Source organism: Crinia signifera, chromosome 6, assembly GCF_055691185.1.
Source record: "Crinia signifera chromosome 6, ASM5569118v1, whole genome shotgun sequence".
NCBI lineage: Eukaryota > Metazoa > Chordata > Amphibia > Anura > Myobatrachidae > Crinia > Crinia signifera.
In genome coordinates, this window is record NC_139222.1 from 49250653 (window position 1) to 49271921 (window position 21269).

The window sequence follows — 21269 nt, forward strand, 5'->3', positions numbered from 1 at the left end:
CTTACACTTGTCAAACTTATTGGACCTTATTGACTCAAGATTTATCCTATGTGCAGGAGAATATAATTTAAAAAAAACATTGGTCACAGGGTTTTTTTAAGACAATTTCAAGCAAAGTGAGAAAAAAAAATTGTGCGGGGTCTGGGCGGACCAGTGGTCTCAGCAGCTCCTGTCATCTGTCCTCCATCCTTCTACTGCAGAGAAGGATGCTGGGAGGGGTTTACACACGGGGGTCATGTGCACACCAGGGAGCACACCCTTGACAGGAGGTCACAGGGGTCTCACACACTCTAACACACAGGGTCATCTTCTTAACAGCATTGTGGGCCCTAGGCAAAGCAATGCACTGGGGCCTCTACTTAAGTTAAAAAATCATAACTTCCTGCAGTGTCCCTCCACCTGTTATCAGCCATCAATTAACATGCTTACAGCAAATCACTGTTTGGCTGCAGGCTGGTAGAGAATGTTTCCCAGCAGCTCTGATTTTGTGTAATTCACAACCAAAACAGCAAGGGAGCAAACCCCTGCTCGAAGGCCCCTAGAATGTTGGGGCCCTAGGGAAGCTGCCTATATGTTAAGATGGGGAAAAGAGAAAGGGGGGTAGACTGCGCTAGTATCCAATAATTTGCATAATTAATACTTGGATGTATCAAGTACCACTAAAATAGTTTTTTAATAAAAATAAACAATATAAACATCACAACATTACAAGTCAAATATTGGCCAATGAAAACCTTTAAAATAAGGAAAGGGGGAGGAGGAATGGGGAAGAAAAATTCACGTTTCTGACTGAACTGATGAAATAGTTATTATAAGTCCATACGGTACCGTATTTTTGATGGAACAAATGGATTTATTTGGGAGATCCGTATATGCAGAGTTGGTGTCCTTATTCTTGGATATCCTCACATAGGCCCTTATTCTGGTTGGTGCGGATATGTCCGCGTGCGTTCGTTCCGCCGATGTTTTGTGTTTGCGCATGTGCAGAGGCATATCTGCGCATGTGTGAAAGGGACATACGTCCAAATTCCGCATGAATTGTTTACACTATGAACAGTGGGCGGAGAGGGGCGTGAAGGGCTGTTTGGTCTCATTAACATATGCATGGGCGTTCCCATGAAAACGCTGGGCGTACGTATGGTAATGCGGCAGTGACGCACGTGTAGGGGGCGGACATATGACATTGCCGGATGTCAGCTGTCCGCCCAGATCCCTGCTTTTGCACGGAGAAATGCCCGAGTGGTCTGAGCTCGCGGGAGCTGCCTGACCACTCAGTCCTGCATTCGATGGTATGCGACCATCGAATGATGGGGGAGGTTCCCAGAGATGGAGGAGGTGTATACATGAGAAATCCACTTGTGCTCCGTGCGGTCAGTGGCTTACCGCATTCGGACGGAGTGAGCGATCCGTACGGAAGGCGGGGTTTAGGACGCACGGTCCTGGCCGCATATTCGGCTCCGGCCGCACAGACCAGAATAAGGCCCATAGTGTTTGCGTGAATGGGATGTAAGCAGTAGAGCCCCGCTGGCAGTTTTATGTTGGGGATCCGAATTCCTCCTTTGTATATTTGCCAAAAATAAATTAGGGGTTGCCTCTGGGTGATGGAGCTTTTTCTCCCTGGTGGAGTGAAACACGTTGGTGGTTTATCCTGACTGACTGATTGAACCCACAAGTCCTGAGACAAAGCAGAGTGTTCCTATCTCAAATCCTCTGAAGATCTGCACCATCGTGGACACTAACCTGGGCTGCACCATCACCCAGAGGCAACTCCTAATTTATTTTTGGCAAATATACAAAGGAGGAATTCGGATCCCCAACATAAAACTGCCAGCGGGGCTCTACTGCTTACGTCCCATTGTACTGCAGCTTGACAAGGCCATCCATACTTCTGCGCCTCCTACAGGTAACCCAGTTACCTACCCTTTTCTCTATGTGTTAAGATGGCCCTACGCATACATACATACATACATACATACATACATACATACATACATACATATATATATGCAGTGCTATTTTTGTAGGAAAACAGGTTCAGGAACTGTGGGCGGGGCAGAAAGTGGGCGGTGATGTGGGTGGATCTACCAAAGGGGTGGGGCATCAATTGTTGCATAAACCTTTTTTAACACATTATGCCCTCAGCAGTGCTTTATATACACAATGCTCACAGCAGTGCCCTATATACACATAATGCCACTAGTAATGCCATAAAATACGCAATGCCCCCCAGTAGTGCAAGTCTAAAAAAATACTCAGCGGTAACAAAGGCACGCACCACAAATTGTGTGTGGCCACATGCCACATGGGGGGTAGCCAATGAAAATGGGGGTGCCACACATATGCCCCCAATAGTGCAGTGCCAGATACACATATGCCCCCAATAGTGCCGTGCCAGATACACATATGCCCCCAATAGTCCCAGATACACATATGCCCCCAATAGTGCCGTGCCAGATACACATATGCCCCCAATTGTCCCAGATTCACATATGCCCCCAATAGAGAGAGGGGGAGAGAGAGGAAGAGGGAGAGAGAGAGGGGGAGGGAGGTGTGGGGAGAGAGAGGGAGAGGAAGCCAGGGGTTTGAAATGGATGTGAGAGCATGACAGCAGGGCCGTCTTTCCCATTGGGCTTAATGGGCAGTTGACCAGGGGCCCAAGGATTGTAGGGGCCCACCCCAATGGGGAAGACAGCACTGTCCTGGGGAATGGCGGCGGGTGACGGGAAACCAGGCAGCGACTGTCAGAGGTGACGCAACGGCGGCGGTGATCCAGGCAGCGGGGGGCTTGATGTAGCAATCTGGGTGGGTTGTGTCGGGGATTCGGGCAGCAGCTGTCAGCGGCGACTCAGCAGTGATCCAGGCAGTGGGGGGCTTGATGTAGCAATCCAGGTGGCTTATGTCGGGGATTTAGGCAGCAGCTGTCATCGGCGACTCAGCGGTGATCCAGGTAGCATGGGGCTTGATGTAGCAATAAGGGCAGCGTGTGTCTGGGATCCAGGCAGCAGCTGTCAGTGGCTGTCCAGGCAGCGGCTACTCAGACCTTGATGTAGCGCTATTTGCTGAGCGGGAAGCGCTGCTAATTTTGAAAAGTCTGGCCGGACGCTGATTGGCCGGATGCTCAGCCAATTAGTGTCCAGGCAGTCTTTTCAAAATCTGCAGCGCTTCCCGCCCGGTGGCAAATAGCGCTACATCAAGGTCTGAGCGAGCTGCCTGGATGTCCGCTGACAGTGGCTGCCTGGATCCCCACCACATGCCGCTTGGATAGCTAAATCAAGCTCCCAGCTCTCTCACTGCCTGGATCACTGCTGGGTCACCACTGCCTCTGCCTGGACGTCCACTGACAGTTGTGCCTGGATCCCCGCCACACGCTGCCCAGGTAGCTACTTCAAGCCCCCAGTGCCCCCCGATACTGCTGCACATAGGTGGGTGGAGAGGTGTTGTGAGGAGAGGGGGCCCTAAAAATTATTTTGCCCAGGGGCCCACTAGATGGTTAAGACGGCCCTGCATGACAGGCATCACTGACAGGACTAAAGGGAAGAGAGGAGAGAGACAGAGAGGGGGGGGGAGAGGGGGGGGAGAGAGAGAGGGGGAGGGAGAGAGAGAGGGGGAGAGAGAGAGGGGGAGGGAGAGAGGGGGAGGGAGAGAGAGGGGGAGGGAGAGAGAGGGGGAGGGAAGGAGAAGGGGAGAGGGAGAAGGGGAGGGAGAAGGGGAGGGAGAAGGGGAGGGAGAAGGGGAGGGGGAGGGGGGGTTTGAAAGGGTTGTAACACCCTGACAGGCTTCTCTTTTTACTTCAGAATCCCATAACCCTTGTCAAAAAAAATAAGTGGTTCTAGCCGCAACCATACCCCTTTTCCCAGCAGAGATGGCATTGAATAGCCTTGCTCTGCCCCCTCTCCTCCACGCTTCCCATTCAGATAAATTACCCTGAGCAGCAGCGCTGGGTCTCTCACGAACACAGTGCCGATCTCCCATGGACACAGTGCCGTGTCAGCCGCAGATAGAGCGCCAGGTCTCCCGCCGACACAGTGTCTGGTCACCTGCAGGCAGAGCACCGGGTCTCCCGAGGACACAAGGCCAGGTCACCCACAGACAGAGCGCCGGGTCTCCCGCGGACACAGCGCCTGGTCACCCACAGACAGAGTGCCAGGTATCCTGAGGACACAGCGCTGAGTCTCCCACTATCACAGCGCTGGCAGCAGGGTAGTTTTGATTTTCGCGCCGGGGCTGATCACTAGTTCATGATGTTAAGCCCCGGCAACAGCACCATCAGAGAGGGCATGGTAAAGGGGAGGGGAGAGGGTGGATCAGCTGGCCCTCCTCCTCCCCTTAATTCTACAACCTACAGCCGCTGACGGGGACAGTATTTTAAAACAAAAATGAAAAGGGTGCAGGGGATTACCTGCTGGGACTTTGGACTCCACCAAACCGTGTGGTGTAAGGCTGCCGGGTGGTGAGGCAGGTGACGCGGGGCTACATGCTCTGCCATCGGAAGAGGTAATGCGGGGGATAGCGGGACTTAGCACCGCTCCCTATCCTGTCTGCTGCTACCTCTGTCCATTCCCTGTCACGGCGCCTCTCTTTCCCCATTCTGATGCCCCTGACTTGTCCATCAATCACAGCTTGCGGGACGGTTCCTGATTGGCTGCAGTCCCGGGAGCTCTGATTGGCTCGCGGGTCAGCAGCCAATCAGTAGCCGGCCTGTAAGCTCTGCATGGATGACGGACCAGTCAGGGGCTCCTGCCGAAGGCAAGCCCTTTGACAGCGGCGAATATGGTGGAGACTGATGGGCAGGCCACAGAGGTCCCGGAACGCCGTTCCTGATGACGTAATTTTGTAAAAGAGGTTCAGGAACGGCGTTCCGGGGCGTTCCGGCACAAAAATAGCCCTGTATATATATATATATACACATACATACATACATACTTACATACATACACACACACACCGCTGTTGCAGTAGACCAGAGTAATCCGGAGCTTCAGAAGATGCATGAATGAAGTACTTCCAATTGTTTATTTAGGCCAGTGGTTCCCAACCCTGGTCCTCAAGTACCCCCAACAGTGCACGTTTTCCAGGTCACCCAGCAGGTGCACTCATTATTCAGACACATTTTAAAAGATCCACAGGTGGAGTTAATTATTTTGCCTGTGATTCTGTGTGGAGACCTGGAAAATTTGGACTGTTGGGGTAACTTGAGGACCAGGGTTGGGAACCACTGATTTAGACATTAGGGGGGTTCCACCAGGGTTCAAAAAGAAGTCCTATCATTTTTACCTAAAACTTTTCTTGCTATGTGGCGGAGAGAAAAAAGATGAAGTGCCTTCTACAGATATCACCACAGAACAATTTCTCTCCATCACTTGAATAGGAAATCTCTGCGGCTGCAGTTAAAACTCTCTGCCACAGGGTTTTATAAAGAATACATACACAATTAAAAATGCCCCTAAAGTCCCGTACACACGGGACTATTTCATCTGCAATCACCGGGGATATGGTCGTTGAGTGACTATATCCCCGTGTGTACAGGGCGATGGTTGCCGGGAGCGCACTTCCACGACCAGCCCTAAAGTGGTCGCTGGTCACAGGAGCATGCTCCTGCAACCAGCGGTTCCCCTGGGAGAGTGTACCATTTTCATCGCTGACACTTAGCAATTTCATCTCTGAGCGATATATCGCTGAGCGACCAATCGCTCCGTGTGTACAGAGCTTAAGTCTTTGTCTCCGTGATAGAAAGCATAGCTTTTCTCTGGGCTATAGTATCACACTATTATTTATTAACAGTTTCTTCTATAGCGCACACATATTACACAGCGCTTTACAGAGATGATTTGAACATTCACATCAGTCACTGCCCCAGTGGAGCTTACAATCTATATTCCCTACCACATGTACACGCACACACACAGACATTCTAGGTAGGGTGACCAACTCATCCCTTTAATCTGGGACACATATTAATTACACAGGTTCTGTGGCAGTTTAAAACCAGGTGAAATGGAGTCTTGAGGTGTGGCAGTTTAAAACCAGGTGAAAGCCAGCCACAGAACCTGTGTAATTAATATGTGTCCTGGATTAAAGGGATGAGTTGGTCACCCTAATTCTAGGGTTAATTTTGTTGGAAGCCAAAAAACCTACCAGTGTATTTTAAGAATGTGGGAAGAAACCGTATCACCCAGAGTAAAGCCATGCAAGTACGGGGAGAATTTACAAACTCTGCATGGTTAGGCCATGGTGGGAATGGAACCCAATGCTAATCATTACACCATCCGTACTCACTAGTATACTATAGTAAATACATCTGTTCTCTCTGTCTTTCCACAGGTTTTCGTCAGCGGCTGTTGCAGTCTGTGAAGGAGCATTCTTCCTGCATCTCTTTCTCACCCACTGTTTTAGGTAACATTATATCTGAGTCATTTCATGTTCACAGGAAACCTGTTCTTATCCCCAACATTCGCGATTCGCAAATGATTAATAAATGACACACTAGGAGGAATATTTACTAAAACTTCTAAAAATTAAAAGAGGTGATGTATTTCTTTATTGCATCCTAGAAAATGATAAAGGGAATATGATTGGTTGCTTTGGTTAGCATTTCTGCCTCACAGCACTGAGGACATGGGTTTGATTACCACCATGGCCCGAACTGTGCAGAGTTTGTATATTCTCCCCATGCTTGCGTGGGTTTTCACTGTGTACACTAGTTTCCTCCCACAATCCAATGGTAGGCTAATTGTCTCCCTGAAGTGAAGAAGAGAGGAGAGGAAGCAGATGGAAATCTAGAGGGGGGAGATTCTCTAACAATCGCGGCCCAGCTCCGCCCAACTTCGCCTCCCATCGCATACATAATCATTGTTCTAACATATGCAATAATTATGGCAAAGGACAGCTCTTGCATTAAGAGCTGTCCTTTGCGGTGAGAGTCGCCGGGTCCCGGCGGCTTCCCCCTCCCTCCCTTACCCGGCGCTGCTGCGCCAGGGTCTCCTCCTCCCTGCACCCGGAAGAGGATCATAGTGCAGGGAGGAGGAGGTCACAGGTCCGGACAGCACAGCTCTGTGCTGCCTGGACACAGGTGAGGGGGGGTCGGTGCGGGGCGGTGGTGGGTTGCGGTAGAAGCCCATAGACCGCATTTTTAGTTTAGAGAATCTCCCCCAGAGACAGATATGTGTAACTGGTTCTACTGCTGTTGGGATTATGGGTATAAGCAGTACGGCACGGGCCTAGGGATGGGACCTGTTACGGACGGCAGCCACTCGGGTAACTAATGAAGGTACCCTGCCCACCGGAGATGCCCCTCTGCCTGCCAGATACATCCCCCTCTGCCCCCCCCCCCTCTAGTGTAATGGTCACATGGATGGATTGATGTGACCATTTATACTATTCATTTTTTTACCAAATTTGTGAGTACTGCTGGTTTCCTTTCCTGATATTGTTTACATGTACCCATTTTTTTTTTTTGCCTTGAAAAAAAGAAAACCCACACAAACAAAAGATGTGTCAGTGTGGTAGTTACAGACAGTCAAAGAGGTAGGAGGGTCCTGCTCACACGTTTACTATCAAAATGGAAAAAGGTTTCTGCCTTCTTCCCCTATATACATGAATTATATTTTTTATCTCCTCCTAGGCAGCGGACATTTTTGTAGTGATATTTTCAGCAGATGGCCAGACAGCGGGTGCTTACTCGGTGGGGGCTCTAGCTGCACCACTAATGTTAGGACTATAAATAAAAATAATAATAATAAGTGCTAGAAAACAACACAGTATATTGACGATTTATAGTGGCACTTTATTCTGTATCAATGTTGGCAACTTACTGTCGCATAAAAACTTGCTGGTGCAGAAGGCTGACATGACCCAACATAGAGGTCGAGGTGGTACATGGGTGTGGCACTTGCAAACACTTCATTGTGGCTATGCCCCTGCTGCATAATGCTGATATTATAGGAATTGTACAGCAGGAAGTAGGGCAACGTTGACACAATTCAGCAAAAATCACATCATGGGACCACTTGTAAGTGTGCAACTAGGGGGGGGGGGGGCTGTTGTAGATGTGTCCACCTTTTTCGGAGGGCCAGAAGTAGCACCCAATTTTCATGTGCCTCCCAGCCATACCGGGAGGCTAGGCAAGTATATTCTGTATCAAGTAACATGGTTGACAGTTACCATGCTGACTTTCATAATGTCACTGGACATTAAAATGTTTTAAGATGTTGACAGGCACCATATTGACATCCTCTCAATGTTCATAATGTCAACATTAGCGTGGCACCCTAGGAAAAAAAATCAATCTACCGCCCCCTTTCCAGCCCCACACAGCCACCAATATCTCCTCAAGTGTGGAGATGGCATCTCAGCTCCACAGCCGTCATGTGCAGGAGGTCATAGACATCATTTATTTTGATAGGCAGACTCAGAGGCAGCACCCTCCAAGATCCCGGCACTCTAGGCATCTGCCTAAAGCTGCTTAATGGTAGAGCCAGCCCTGTCAGCATCTGAAATGACACCATTTGAAAGGTTAAGAATACAGATAATTTGGGTTATGCTGCAGGAAGGCGGGTAACTAAGGGGCTAGGGATAAAGGGATATGCAATAGAGGGGAGATTAGAGGTGCGGGTTAGGGAATAGGAAGGATACATTGGCAGATTCAGGGGGGGGCACCCTGGCACGTGCTCCCCCCTGTCATTATTTTTGTAGCTGAGGACCAGGGCTTTCCAACGAGCCCAGCCCCGTGTCTCTAGCCCCCTGGGAACCAGAGATATCGCCTGGCAAAGCTGTAACGTTTTTCCCCATAGGATAATATGGGACCGGTTAATTCCGACCCCCACCCAGTTCTGACGGCTGCCAGTTCCTCCCCTGGCATCACAGAAGCTTGTGGGCCTTCAGTATGATACCAGGCTGGTCCATATCGGTCAAACGGTTCCAGAGATATTGCGGATAAACCGATTTTTTTTTAATGTAATTTCATGGCTATTCATGTTCTTTGAGGGCAGATTACTCTGGAACCAAACGCTCCAGTTTCATTCAAAGCCCACTCAAAAGTTCTTCAATATGATATTTGTCTCATGTAAATGGGTCAGTTAGTTCCGAAGATGATGCATATTGAACAAGATTGAACAAGATGGCGTATAACCGGTTAAATTAGATAACTGGTTAAAGGAGGGGAGAGGTGGTTTTCTCTCCCCCTCACACCAAAAATGCAGGGACTAGGCTGGTGTAATTGGGGCCAACCTGGGAATGCATTTTGGTACTTGTGGAGTATCACGGCTCCCATCGCATGGCATCGCATGCCATATGTAGTGGCATTCGATGGCATGCGATGCGATTTCTATGTATTTTTTATGCATTTGTCATAAAAATCATATGCCATGGCATCGCATGCGATGCCATGGCATGCGATTTTGATCACAAATGCATCCAATTAGTATTAAACATGTTAAATGCACCCCAAATGTCATTTTTCACACTGTACCACCCCCACTATCAACGCCAACCCGAAGCGTGGCGAGCCCACGTGGGGCAGCGGTACGCGTCCTACAACCTTTTCATACCCCCACTATCCACGTCGGCGTGGAGTTGAGAATAGAAAGTGTGCCGAGCGCAGCGGATACCTTCATAGGTATCAGCGTCCCCTCGCGGGGCTCGCCACGCTTCGGGCTCGGTGGCTCGCTGCGCTCGCCACACTTTCTATTCTCAACTCCACGCCGATTTGGATAGTGGGGGTATGAAAAGGTCGTAGGACGCGTACCGCCGCCCCTCGCGGGCTCGCTGCGCTCGCCACGCTTCGGGTTGCCGTTTATAGTGGGGGTGTTACAGTAACAAATGCCCTTTGGGGTGCATTTAACATGATTTTAGCACATGTCAATGATTTTTGTGAAAAATGGCATCGCATGCGATGCGATTTTTTCCTGTGCGATGGCCATCGTGGGAGCCGTGATACTCCACAAGTACCTGCATTTTCTAGTGTGAAAGGAGTATTATTTCAAATAGCCGAGACCTGAATACAGCCAGGCTCTGCCGCGGTCAGTGGCTATCACTTCTGCCTGGCGGCGGCTGTCCCCCATTTACCGCGAGCATGTATTCCCCCTTGGCAATGAGCATGTAATCCCACATGGCAATGAGTATGGAACCTCTGCCAATGAGCATGGAACCCTTGGCAATGAGCATGTAGATAAGCAGTACTTATGTAACATCATTTTTAATAGGCGTTATGGCGTTTGGCATAATACATAATGGACATAATGGCGTGTAACTTAACGTGTAATGGACATTATGGTGTAAATGTTTAATGCGCACCTTTGGCAGACAATGTCCCTGTTTATGAAGCATGTTGTGAATTTTGGCTTAATCTGTGTGGCATTATGTGAATTCTGTCTCAATCCATGTGGCATTATGTGAATTTTGTCTCAATCTGTATGGCATTTTATGAATTTTGTCTCAATCCGTGTGTTATTATGTGAATTTTGGCTCAATCCATGTGGCATTATGTGAATTTTGGCTCATTCCATTTGGCATCATGTGTAAGGGGAAGTATAATGGGGTCTAGTATTTTGTTGCATAATGTGTAGAAGTTGTATATGGTGTGGTTCACTACACTCAAGGACACGCCCCCTGTTGAGTGGCCACACCCCCTTTTCCGGAGCGCTCCTTCGGCGCGCGCACAACCACATCCTTCACTTTTGTCACCATGGTAGGCCTGCATACTTGCCAGGGCCTATTTTTAATCCCATTCCTACCCTCTCTCTGCCGCTCTCTTAGCTCTCAGATGTAGCGGGATTCATCTTTGCAGGGGATGGCGATGGCGTCGCCATCCCCTGCCCCGCCACCATCTGTATGCCGGAACCTTCCAACGGTACTGCCCTCGGTCGCCCGGTGCCCACACAGGGCGACCTCACCCCCCCCCCGTAGCCTCCTCGGGTGGTGGACAGTAATGCGTCCGCCTCGCCGCCCGGATACTGTGATCGCCAGCAAAGACAAGGCATGATTCATCTGTACACTGGCACCATTAACACTGCCCCTCCCCCACCCAAACCCTCTTTTATCATGGTGCCCCCCCTGTCATTTTATCCTGGATCCGCCCCTGGAAGGATATACTTACCAGATGGTCACATGACCTTCAGGGCCAAAGACAAAATGCTGGAGATCGTGCTTCTGCCAGAACTAGGTAAATAACTAATGGGCCACCAGGGATATTGGGTGGACATTCTATCATGTCAACATGTCATCCTTTGTAACAATTTTTTTAGCTGTAAAGTTTTGTGTACAATAGCAATTTATTTAGTGACCACTAGAGGGCAGATAAGCTTAAATATAGAGATCCGGGAAGCTCACCCTGGGAATGAAAAATTAGTTTAGGAAATATTCCAATATTTGTAATGAAATATATTTTAGTTATTATTCAATATATAGGAGAGAACACATATATACTATATTAAGGTCAATTATTTAATTTTATAACAATTCTTAAGGACTGAAGGGAATCAACACATTTTAATAAAGTAATATTAAAGATTCATTATTTCATTTTGTTTTGTGTGATTTGTGGTCCATAATAATAGTTTATTAATAGGAATTGTATGGTATGTGCTCCATGCCTTTACAGTACTTCTCTTGCTCGTAAACTACTGGAGTTTAAGGTCCGTGTTAGATGTCTGCTGTTCAGAGCACTGGCACAAAGAGAACAGCAAATTTGATGTGACCCACAACACTAAAGGGAGAAGTCATATAAGACTTCCCTTGAACTGCCCAGCAGCTTCCCGGGTGGCCGGAACACATACAACATATTGTATGCGGTCCTTTTGCATACAATGTATCATATGCAATCCCAGCAAGGCCTGCGGGATCTGATAAATCCATATTGCAGGTCTTGTGATCTACAGCTCTGATCCAATGTGCACAGGACTCAGGGTCGGGCTAGGCCGGGAGGGCAGGGTGCCATGTGCCCCCCAGGCCGCTCTATCAAAGTCTGTTGCGGGCCGCTGTTCCCTGTAGCCTGTGCCCGTGGCCGCTTGTTCCTCCTGGTTCCCGGCGCCGGCAGTGAGAGATGCTGCGTGGGGAGCATGACAATGACGCCACCCGCAACAGCCCATGCGTCAGTGCTGACTGCAGAGTGCTCTGTGGAGGACAGTGGGACTGAGGACGGCAGGTGGAGGACGGGGTCTGTGGCACTCAGCGGAGTCAGCAAGGAACCAGCATTGCAGGGAATAGTAATAGTGGGCCTTATTCTAGTTCACTCTTTCTGAAAAAATCCTTCTAGATGGACAAAACCATGTGCACTGCAGGTGGGGCAGATGTAACTTGTGCAGAGAGAATTAGATTTGGGTGGGGTTTTACTTCAAAGTGAGATCTATATTGCAGTGTCAAAATAAAGCAGTGAGTATTTACCCTGCTCAGAAACAAAATAACTCACCCACATCTAATGCTCTCTGCACATTTTACATCTGCCCCCCTGCAGTGCACATGGTTTTGTCCATCTAAGAAGGATTTTATTCAGAAAGAGTGAACTAGAATAAGGCCCACTGTGCCTGTGGTGTCCTGTTGTTTATGCGAGGGAGCAGCCTGTGGTGTCCTGTTGTTTATGCGAGGGAGCAGCCTGTGGTGTCCTGTTTACGCAAGGGAGCAGCCTGTGGTGTCCTTTTGTTTACCCGAGGGAGCAGCCTGTGGTGTCCTGTTGTTTACCCGAGGGAGCAGCCTGTGGTGTCCTGTTGTTTACCCGAGGGAGCAGCCTGTGGTGTCCTGTTGTTTACCCGGGGGAGCAGTCTGTGGTGTCCTGTTGTTTACCCGAGGGAGCAGCCTGTGGTGTCCTGTTGTTTACCCAGGGAGCAGCCTGTAGTGTCATGTTGTTTACCCGAGGGAGCAGCCTGTGGTGTCCTGTTGTTTACCCGAGGGAGCAGCCTGTGGTGTCCTGTTGTTTACCCGGGGGAGCAGCCTGTGGTGTCCTGTTGTGTACCCGAGGGAGCAGCCTGTGGTGTCCTGTTGTTTACCCGAGGGAGCAGCCTGTGGTGTCCTGTTGTTTACCCGAGGGAGCAGCCTGTGGTGTCCTGTTGTTTACCCGAGGGAGCAGCCTGTGGTGTCCTGTTGTTTACCCGAGGGAGCAGCCTGTGGTGTCCTGTTGGTAACGCGAGGGAGCAGCATGTGGTGTCCTGTTGTTTACCCGAGGGAGCAGCCTGTGGTGTCCTGTTGTTTACCCGGGGGAGCAGCCTGTGGTGTCCTGTTGTTTACCCGAGGGAGCAGCCTGTGGTGTCCTGTTGTTTACCCGAGGGAGCAGCCTGTGGTGTCCTGTTGTTTACCCGAGGGAGCAGCCTGTGGTGTCCTGTTGTGTACCTGAGGGAGCAGCCTGTGGTGTCCTGTTGTTTACCCGAGGGAGCAGCAGAGTAGCCTGTGATATCTGGAGTTGATATAATCAACTCCAGGCCTAATCTTTTATTTTATTAATACATATTTTGGTACTTGTTTCCTAGCACGGCGCCCATCGTATGCCATCGCATACCTCTAATTAAGGTATGCGATGGGACCCGATTTTCGGGTCCTAAGACCCGCACTGTACAATTTTAATATCGCGTTGCATCGCATGCCATTACAATGGCATGCAATGCAATGAAAATTTTAATTGTACAGGCACCCTGATGGGTGATTACTATGTTAAATGCACCCCCATTGTTAACGCCACCCCCACTATCAACGCCAACCCGAAGCGTGGCGAGCAGCGGCGGTATGCGTCCTTTGACCTTTTCATACCCCCACTATTCACGTCGGCGTGAAGTTGAATTTATATAGTGTGGCGAGCCACCGAACCCGAAGCGTGGCGAGCACACGCGGAATACATGTGAAGTAATCCGCGTCCCCTCGTGGGGCTCGCTGTGCTCGCCACACTATATAAAATCAACTCCCCGCCGACGTGGATAGTGGGGGTATGAAAAGGACAGAGGACGCGTACCGCCACCGCTCGCTGTGCTCGCCACGCTTCGGGTTGGCGTTAACAATGGGGGTGCATTTAACATAGTAATCACCCATCAGGGTGCCTGTACAATTAAAAATCGGGTCTGATCGCATCGCATGCGATCCGATCGATATGATGGCATAAGATGAAAATCGTGGGCGCCGTGCCAGGAAACAAGTACCCATATTTTTTAAATGAAAAACCTGCATTTAACAATGCGCTATTACTTATGGGCCAGTGCTCTGGACTTGCCCCCCAGGCTAAAATTTGCCAGCCAGCCCCTGACAGGACTGTGCATTGGATTGGAATTAGAGCTGAAACAGAATTTAAAACACAAGAGATTTCACAATTTTCATCCATTTTCTTGTCCCTATCCATCAGAATCAGAAGAAAAGTGCCCAAATCGGATAAATGTTTGGGCACCTTAAGATAAGCAAAAGCCGAACTCAATCAGACACTTAGGGCTATTGGGTAATTGGGTTTGGTGTCCATAGCATTCAGCATGCTGTACATGGCTGTAGGATGGTTTGTCTAAAAAATCCAATATTTAGCACTGTGGAATGCTTCACTCCTTCTGGGCACGAAGAGTCCTTCTGCAACCGTACGATCACTGCCCACTTCGCGGTCCAGAATCCACTATCAGAGAGGATCCTTGTGGGGTTCCTTACGATCGTGCAGAATCAGTAAAGAAAGGTGGGGAAAAAGCGTGTGAGGGCTGCGAATTTAAACCATCAACCACCTTTCCTTTCTTTGGATAGCGCAGTTGCCCACAAAGGAAGAGAAAGTGAATTTGGGTCTTGCCGCTTTCACTGCCTCGCAGTACCTCTTACAGATGGCAACAAAGGTGAAGGTGATGTAGAAGATCCCCTTTAGGTAGTTCTGGATGCTGATTGTTTCAGCCCTTGTGAATCCCTGGACAACTATCATCTTCTTGCCAAAAGGGTTGATAGTTATGTCCGGCACCTGTTCGTCTGCCTCCTTTAGCTTCATCACCACAATCTATTTCGTCCAGGGCTCCATCAAGAGTTGTTCCCAGCTAAAATAGTGACATCACTCCATTACCAAGTGAGTGGTACAACAGCTTAATTTATAGAGGAACTCCGGGTCCATCACTCCCATGTGTCACAAAGCCATGCTCCCACAATCTTTGGAGGTATTCTAAAAAAAAGGAGACATTTTTACAGTAAGTAACTGAGAAATCTACCCAACCGCCTCTCTATTATGTTGGCGCAACTGCGGCTCAAAGGGAGATTTCGGCCACATTTGGTGGAATGGCCCCAAAATCCAACCCTATTGGACTAGTATTAAGGGGTAGATTTATTAAGCTCAGTGAAGTGATAAAGTGTCTTGTTTTTATCACTGGCCAATCAGCACCTAACTGTGAAGTTACAGGCTTGGTTTGAAATATGACAGGTAGGAGCTTATTGGCCAGTGATAAAAACCAGAGACTTTATCACTTCACCGAGCTTAATAAATCTACCCCACAGTCTCTTTTAAGCAAGATATTTCACCTACATCACCCTTAATCCATGGTCAGCATTATCGGGTTACCCAATAGAGGGTCTTAGTCCTCCCTCAGTTAAATTGTCCCTTCATATTCACATGTCGTTGGGCGCTTTGACCTTCTCACCCCCCTATACAAATTATACTTTCTAGGATATGGTTTATTATTTCTATTGAAAGAATGACCCACTCCCTACATGACACTATTGAAAAATTTGATGAGATGTGGTCCCCATGGTTCACCCATTCTGCTCATTCTCCTCCTGGGACCTGAGGAGCCAGGTTTAACTCAATCAAGCATTACTCCTGATATAATAGTCTTGCTATAGGCCCAAGTTTGCTTCGTTTACATCTTGGCTTGATGATCCCTTCCTACTTTTTTTTTCATTCTTTTCTCTCTTTGCCTCTATTCCCCATCTTCAACCACTTTTCTCTTTGCCTTTTCTTTATTATATGGTTTTGCAATTTAATTATTATATGCTAAAACTGCATTGCTTCTCTCGATGCTCAAGCTGTATATTTATACTGCCTCTAGACGTACTACATGTATGCACGAAGTTTTTCTATAAAAAAAAAAGTGACTGCAGTCTAAGGGACGACGGAGGGCATCATTGCACATGACACACAGCTTCTGCGGCTCAAAAATGGCCGCCTGGCAACTGGCTTCACATTTAGGCTGTGCAGCTGGGGGGGGGGGGGGGCTACTTTTAGTATGCGAGCGCTTTGCTGTATAGCAAAGTGCTCACATGCTAGCGATGCGTTCACAAAATGTTGTGATCACGGGGTGGGACCCTTCATACTGGGTAGTCTTGCCTTGTGCTGGGTAGAACTCCGCATTCTACTGCTGGGAGTTGTAGTTTTGAGAGTAATAACAAAATTAGGCCCATTGTCCTTATTCAACTGAATATGCAGGTTTACTGGCATTATATTTTGTTGATTAGGAGTGGTCTGATTGTTAATATGGGGTCAGGAAGGAACATTTTTTCAAAAAAAAGAAACCTTTATAATAAATACTTAGATAAATTCCATTGTGGGACTATTTTACTAGATATAGGGAATGTGTTACTAGATTTCCTGCGCTCCAGGGACCAAGGAATTAACATATACAGATAGAATGTTATGTGTGGAAGAATGTCCCAGCCTATAAAATGCTCACATCGACAAATATACACATATGTGGTGATCTTATAAACAGAAGGGGTTTTGGACATGTTGCAGATAGAGTGCATGTAAATCACTGCTGAAATATGTCATGGTGAAAAAATGTAAATCAATCATAATCAACCAATTCTTGATCAGACAATGCTGGAAGGGTGAAAATATCTTTATACTTCTAGTCACTGAAGGCGAGATGTACTAAGCCTTGAAAAGTGATAAAATGGAGAGTGATAAACCACCAACCAATCAGCTTCCTGCCTGGCATTTTTCAAACACAGTCGGTGGCATGTCAGCTAAGAGGTGATTGGCTGTTAATTTATCACTCTCCATTGTATCACTTTTCAAGTTTAGTACATCTGGCCCTGATTATTTCTCTCACACACTGATCTTTTCCAAGATGGCCCATAGTAAATTTAACGAATCACTGCTTCAGTGGTGAAAGCATCCAAGAGTGACAAAACTTGTGAGGGACTATATAAATGATACCCCTGCTCTAGTTACCTTAACCTCCAATTAATGAAGGATTTGGGCCAAATGTAATGGTTCCAATTTGGCTTCTTTGCTACAGGATTTAAAGCAGTGATTTTATTTTAACCCCTTCCCGACATTTGACGTACATTTACGTCATGGTCGGGATGTACTTCCCGACACATGGCATAAATGTACGTCATGACTTGTAACTGTCACCGCGTCTAGAGACGCGGGGACAGAGGGACGATGTCTGCTGTCCCTGACAGCAGACATCTTCCCTCATTGCCCAGGGGGGGCAGCGATGCCCCCGCCCATCGGCGATCGCTGTGATTGGCTGTTCAATGTGAACAGCCAATTACAGCGTTTTCTGTGTACCGGCGAATAACGTTCGCCGGTGACACAGGGATCGTTGGTGATTGGTGCTGTTAAGTACAGCACCAATCACCACCGGGTGCAAGGGTGACACTGGTGTCACCCCACCTCACCCCACCTGCCCCCAAAAGGCTGTGATTGGTCCGTCGGAACGACGGACCAATCACAGCCATTACACCACATAGAAAATACCAGAGACAGCTCTGCAGTCGCCATTCCGGTCAGGAACAGCGTGCAGAGCGGTCTCCGTGCCCATCTGTGCCCTATACTTACCTGATCAGCGTTGGTGGCATCCGTGCCAGCTCCTGTGACTTCCTGGTGCTTGTGTTGCTGCTGCTGCTGCTGCAGCAGCGTCATTGTGTCAGAAATTGTGTGATATCATTTTGTATCTGCTGCCCCCCTTTTGTGCTGATCAGTATAAACTAACTGATCAGCACCTTTTTTGGGGTGCAGGTTTTTTTTTTATATATATATACCCTGTCAGATTGCACCCACAGTTGTGTGCCTGCTGCCCCTCACTGCTAATCAGTTGCATCACTGATCAGCAGTTTTTTTTTTTTGGGGGGGGTGTTGTGGGGTTTTTTTTTTTAATTTTTTTTACACCCACTGTGATTTTGTGGGTGTCCTGTGGCCGCAGAGCGCTGATCAGTGACGTACATCACTGATCAGCATTTTTGGCACAGGGTTGATCTATTTTTTTTTTTTTTGATCAAATTACTGTTGCCTTTGACTCATCAGCATTTTTTTTTTTATTTATTTTTTTTGGACGGTGCTGTGGAGTCTTTTTTTTAATTTTTTTTACACCCACGGTGCTTTTGTGGGTGTCCTGTGCCCGCTGAGCGCTGATCAGTGACGTACATCACTGATCAGCATTTTTGATCTAATTTTTTGGGGGGGGTTAAATTCCAGTTGTCTTTGACTCATCAGAAGTTTTTTTTAATTTTTTTTTTTTTGGAGGGTGCTGTGGAGTCTTTTTTTAAAAAATTTTTTACACCCACGGTGCTTTTGTGGGTGTCCTGTGCCCGCTGAGCGCTGATCAGTGACGGACGTTACTGACCAACATCTGTGCTCAATTTTTGGCGCAGGAGTTTTTTTTTTTCTTTTAACTTACACGTGTTAAAGCACTACATACACACTACATACCCCCCGTGTTGAAATAAAGTTTGTACCCCCCCCCCCTACACTATACACGTGTTGAAACACTACACTTAAAAATAATAAAAATGTCCCAATCATCGCAAAGACTGTTTTCAGCGGAGGAGGCATATGCCCTTCTTGCCTCTGACACTGACACAGCCAGTGAAGTAAGCGATGAATTGGCATTTGTCTTAAGCTCCTCTTCCTCCTCTAGTGATGAGGGACCCCCTCAAAGACGCCCCCGTAGAGCAGCTGAGACCCCCCCCCCCCAATGATTGATCTCGTATGGACCCCACCACCAGACAATTTTGAGCCCCAGGTTCCTGAGTTTTTGGCCAACCCAGGAATCCAATTTGATAGTACAGGCCTCAAAGAAATTGACTTTTTCAAAGTCTTTTTCTCTGATGATTTTATAAATTTAATGGTGGACCAAAGTAATTTATATGCCCAGCAGTTTATTGCCCAAAACCCCACGTCATCATTTGCTAGGTGGACCCCTGTAGATGCAGTAGAGATGATGACGTTTTGGGGTCTGGTGTTACATATGGGCATAGTTAAAAAGCCAGAAATTAGGCAATATTGGAGTACAGATGTTCTGTACAGCACCCCACTTCATCGTATGGCCATGACCCGGACTCGTTTTGAGACGATCCTTAAATTTTTGCATTACAACGATAATGCACAGTGCCCACCCAGAGATGATCCCACCTTTGACCGGCTATTCAAAGTCAGGCCGGTCATTGATCATTTCAGCGCCAAATTTGCTGAGATGTACATCCCTGAAAAATTCATTTGTGTAGACGAGTCACTTATACATTTTAAAGGAAGGGTTAAATTCCGCCAGTACCTTCCCAATAAGAGGGCAAGGTATGGCATAAAAATGTATAAGCTGTGTGAAAGCACCTCAGGGTACACCCACAGGTTTAGGGTATATGAAGGGAAGGACACAAGAATTGAACCGCCAGAATGCCCCCCCTCCCTCGTAGGTGTTAGTGGAAAGATTGTCTGGGATTTAGTGCACCCCTTCCTGGATAAGGGTTATCACCTCTATGTGGATAACTTTTACACCAGCATCCTCCTGTTTAAGGCCCTTGGTTCAAGTGGTACAGCAGCTTGCGGTACTGTGCGCAAGAACCAAAGAGGCCTCCCAAAAACGCACGTTGCCCAATTACTGAGAAAGGGTGAAAGCAGGGGAATATGCACCGAAAATATGTTGTTGGTCAAATATAAGGACAAGAGGGATGTCCTTATACTGACAACAATTCACGGAGACAGTACCACCTCCGTCCCTGTACGAGGTACCAGTACCCACACCTCCAAACCTAATTGTATCCTGGATTACAATAAGTACATGGGCGGAGTGGATCTTTCAGATCAGGTACTGAAGCCGTACAGTGCCCTGCGGAAAACAAAAATCTGGTATAAGAAGCTGGCCGTGTATATCATCCAGATGGCACTGTATAACGCTTACGTACTATTCCGTTCTACCAGCCAGACGGGGACATTTATGCACTTTCAAGAGGAAGTCATAAAGGGCCTAATATTTGGGAACCAGCAGGCAGAGGGCCCCAGTACTTCTAGTACTGACCCCAGTACTTCTAGTACTTGCCCCCGTATTGTATCAGGGCAGCATTTTCCTAACGAAATCCCCTCCACTGGAAAAAAGGGCAGGACACAAAAAAGGTGCAAAGTTTGCTATAAAAAGGGAATACGAAAGCAAACTATTTTCCACTGTGAAACTTGCCCCGACAAACTCGGCCTATGTATGAAGGAGTGTTTTAAAATATACCACACATCTATGGATTATTAGGTTCATCATTTCACTGTGCTTCGGGGGTCTTGCTAATGCGACATAGCACCCACCATTCATTCCACCAGAATCTGTGCGGCAAAATCCAAATATCACTCCTTCCCTTCTGAGTCCTGCCATGCACCCAAATGGTATTTTTTGGTCACATATGAGGCATTGCCATACTCGGGAGAAATTGGGGCACAGATTTTGGGGTGCTTTGTCTCCTTCATTCCTTGTGAAAATGAAAAATTTTGAGCCAGAACTGCATTTTTGTGTAAAAAATGTAATTTTTCATTTTCACAGCCCAGTTGTACCACAATTGGTGAAACCCCTGGGGGTTTGAAATGTACACTATACCCCTAGATGAATTCCCTGAGGGGTGTAGTTTGCAAAATGGGGTCACTTGTGGGGGGGTTCCACTGTATTGGTGCTTCGGGGGTCTTGCTAATGCGACATAGCACCCACCATTCATTCCACCAGAATCTGTGCTGCAAAATCCAAATATCACTCCTTCCCTTATGAGTCCTGCCATTTTTTGGTCACATATGAGGCATTGCCGTACTCGGGAGAAATTGGGGCACAGATTTTGGGGTGCTTTGTCTCCTTCATTCCTTGTGAAAATGAAAAATTTTGAGCCAGAACTGCATTTTTGTGTAAAAAATGTAATTTTTCATTTTCACAGCCCAGTTGTACCACAATTGGTGAAACCCCTGGGGGTTTGAAATGTACACTATACCCCTAGATGAATTCCCTGAGGGGTGTAGTTTGCAAAATGGGGTCACTTGTGGGGGGGTTCCTAACTTTTAGCATCTTATGGTGCCTAGAAACCTACATGGTGCCTAAAAAATAATCTCATAAAAAGGAGGCTCCAAAATCAAGTAGGTGCTCCTTCTATTATGAAGC

At 47.7% G+C, this 21269-nt stretch overlaps 1 protein-coding gene across 1 annotated transcript in view; it reads left to right on the top strand.

The window, feature by feature from the left end:
• Positions 1–21269, top strand: part of TMEM72 (transmembrane protein 72) — a 91454-nt gene that overhangs the window by 62401 nt on the left and 7784 nt on the right. Inside the window, exon 3 of the mRNA XM_083145380.1 lies at positions 6322–6393. Coding sequence (XP_083001506.1) covers positions 6322–6393 — 72 coding nt within the window. The remainder of the gene's footprint in view (positions 1–6321; positions 6394–21269) is intronic.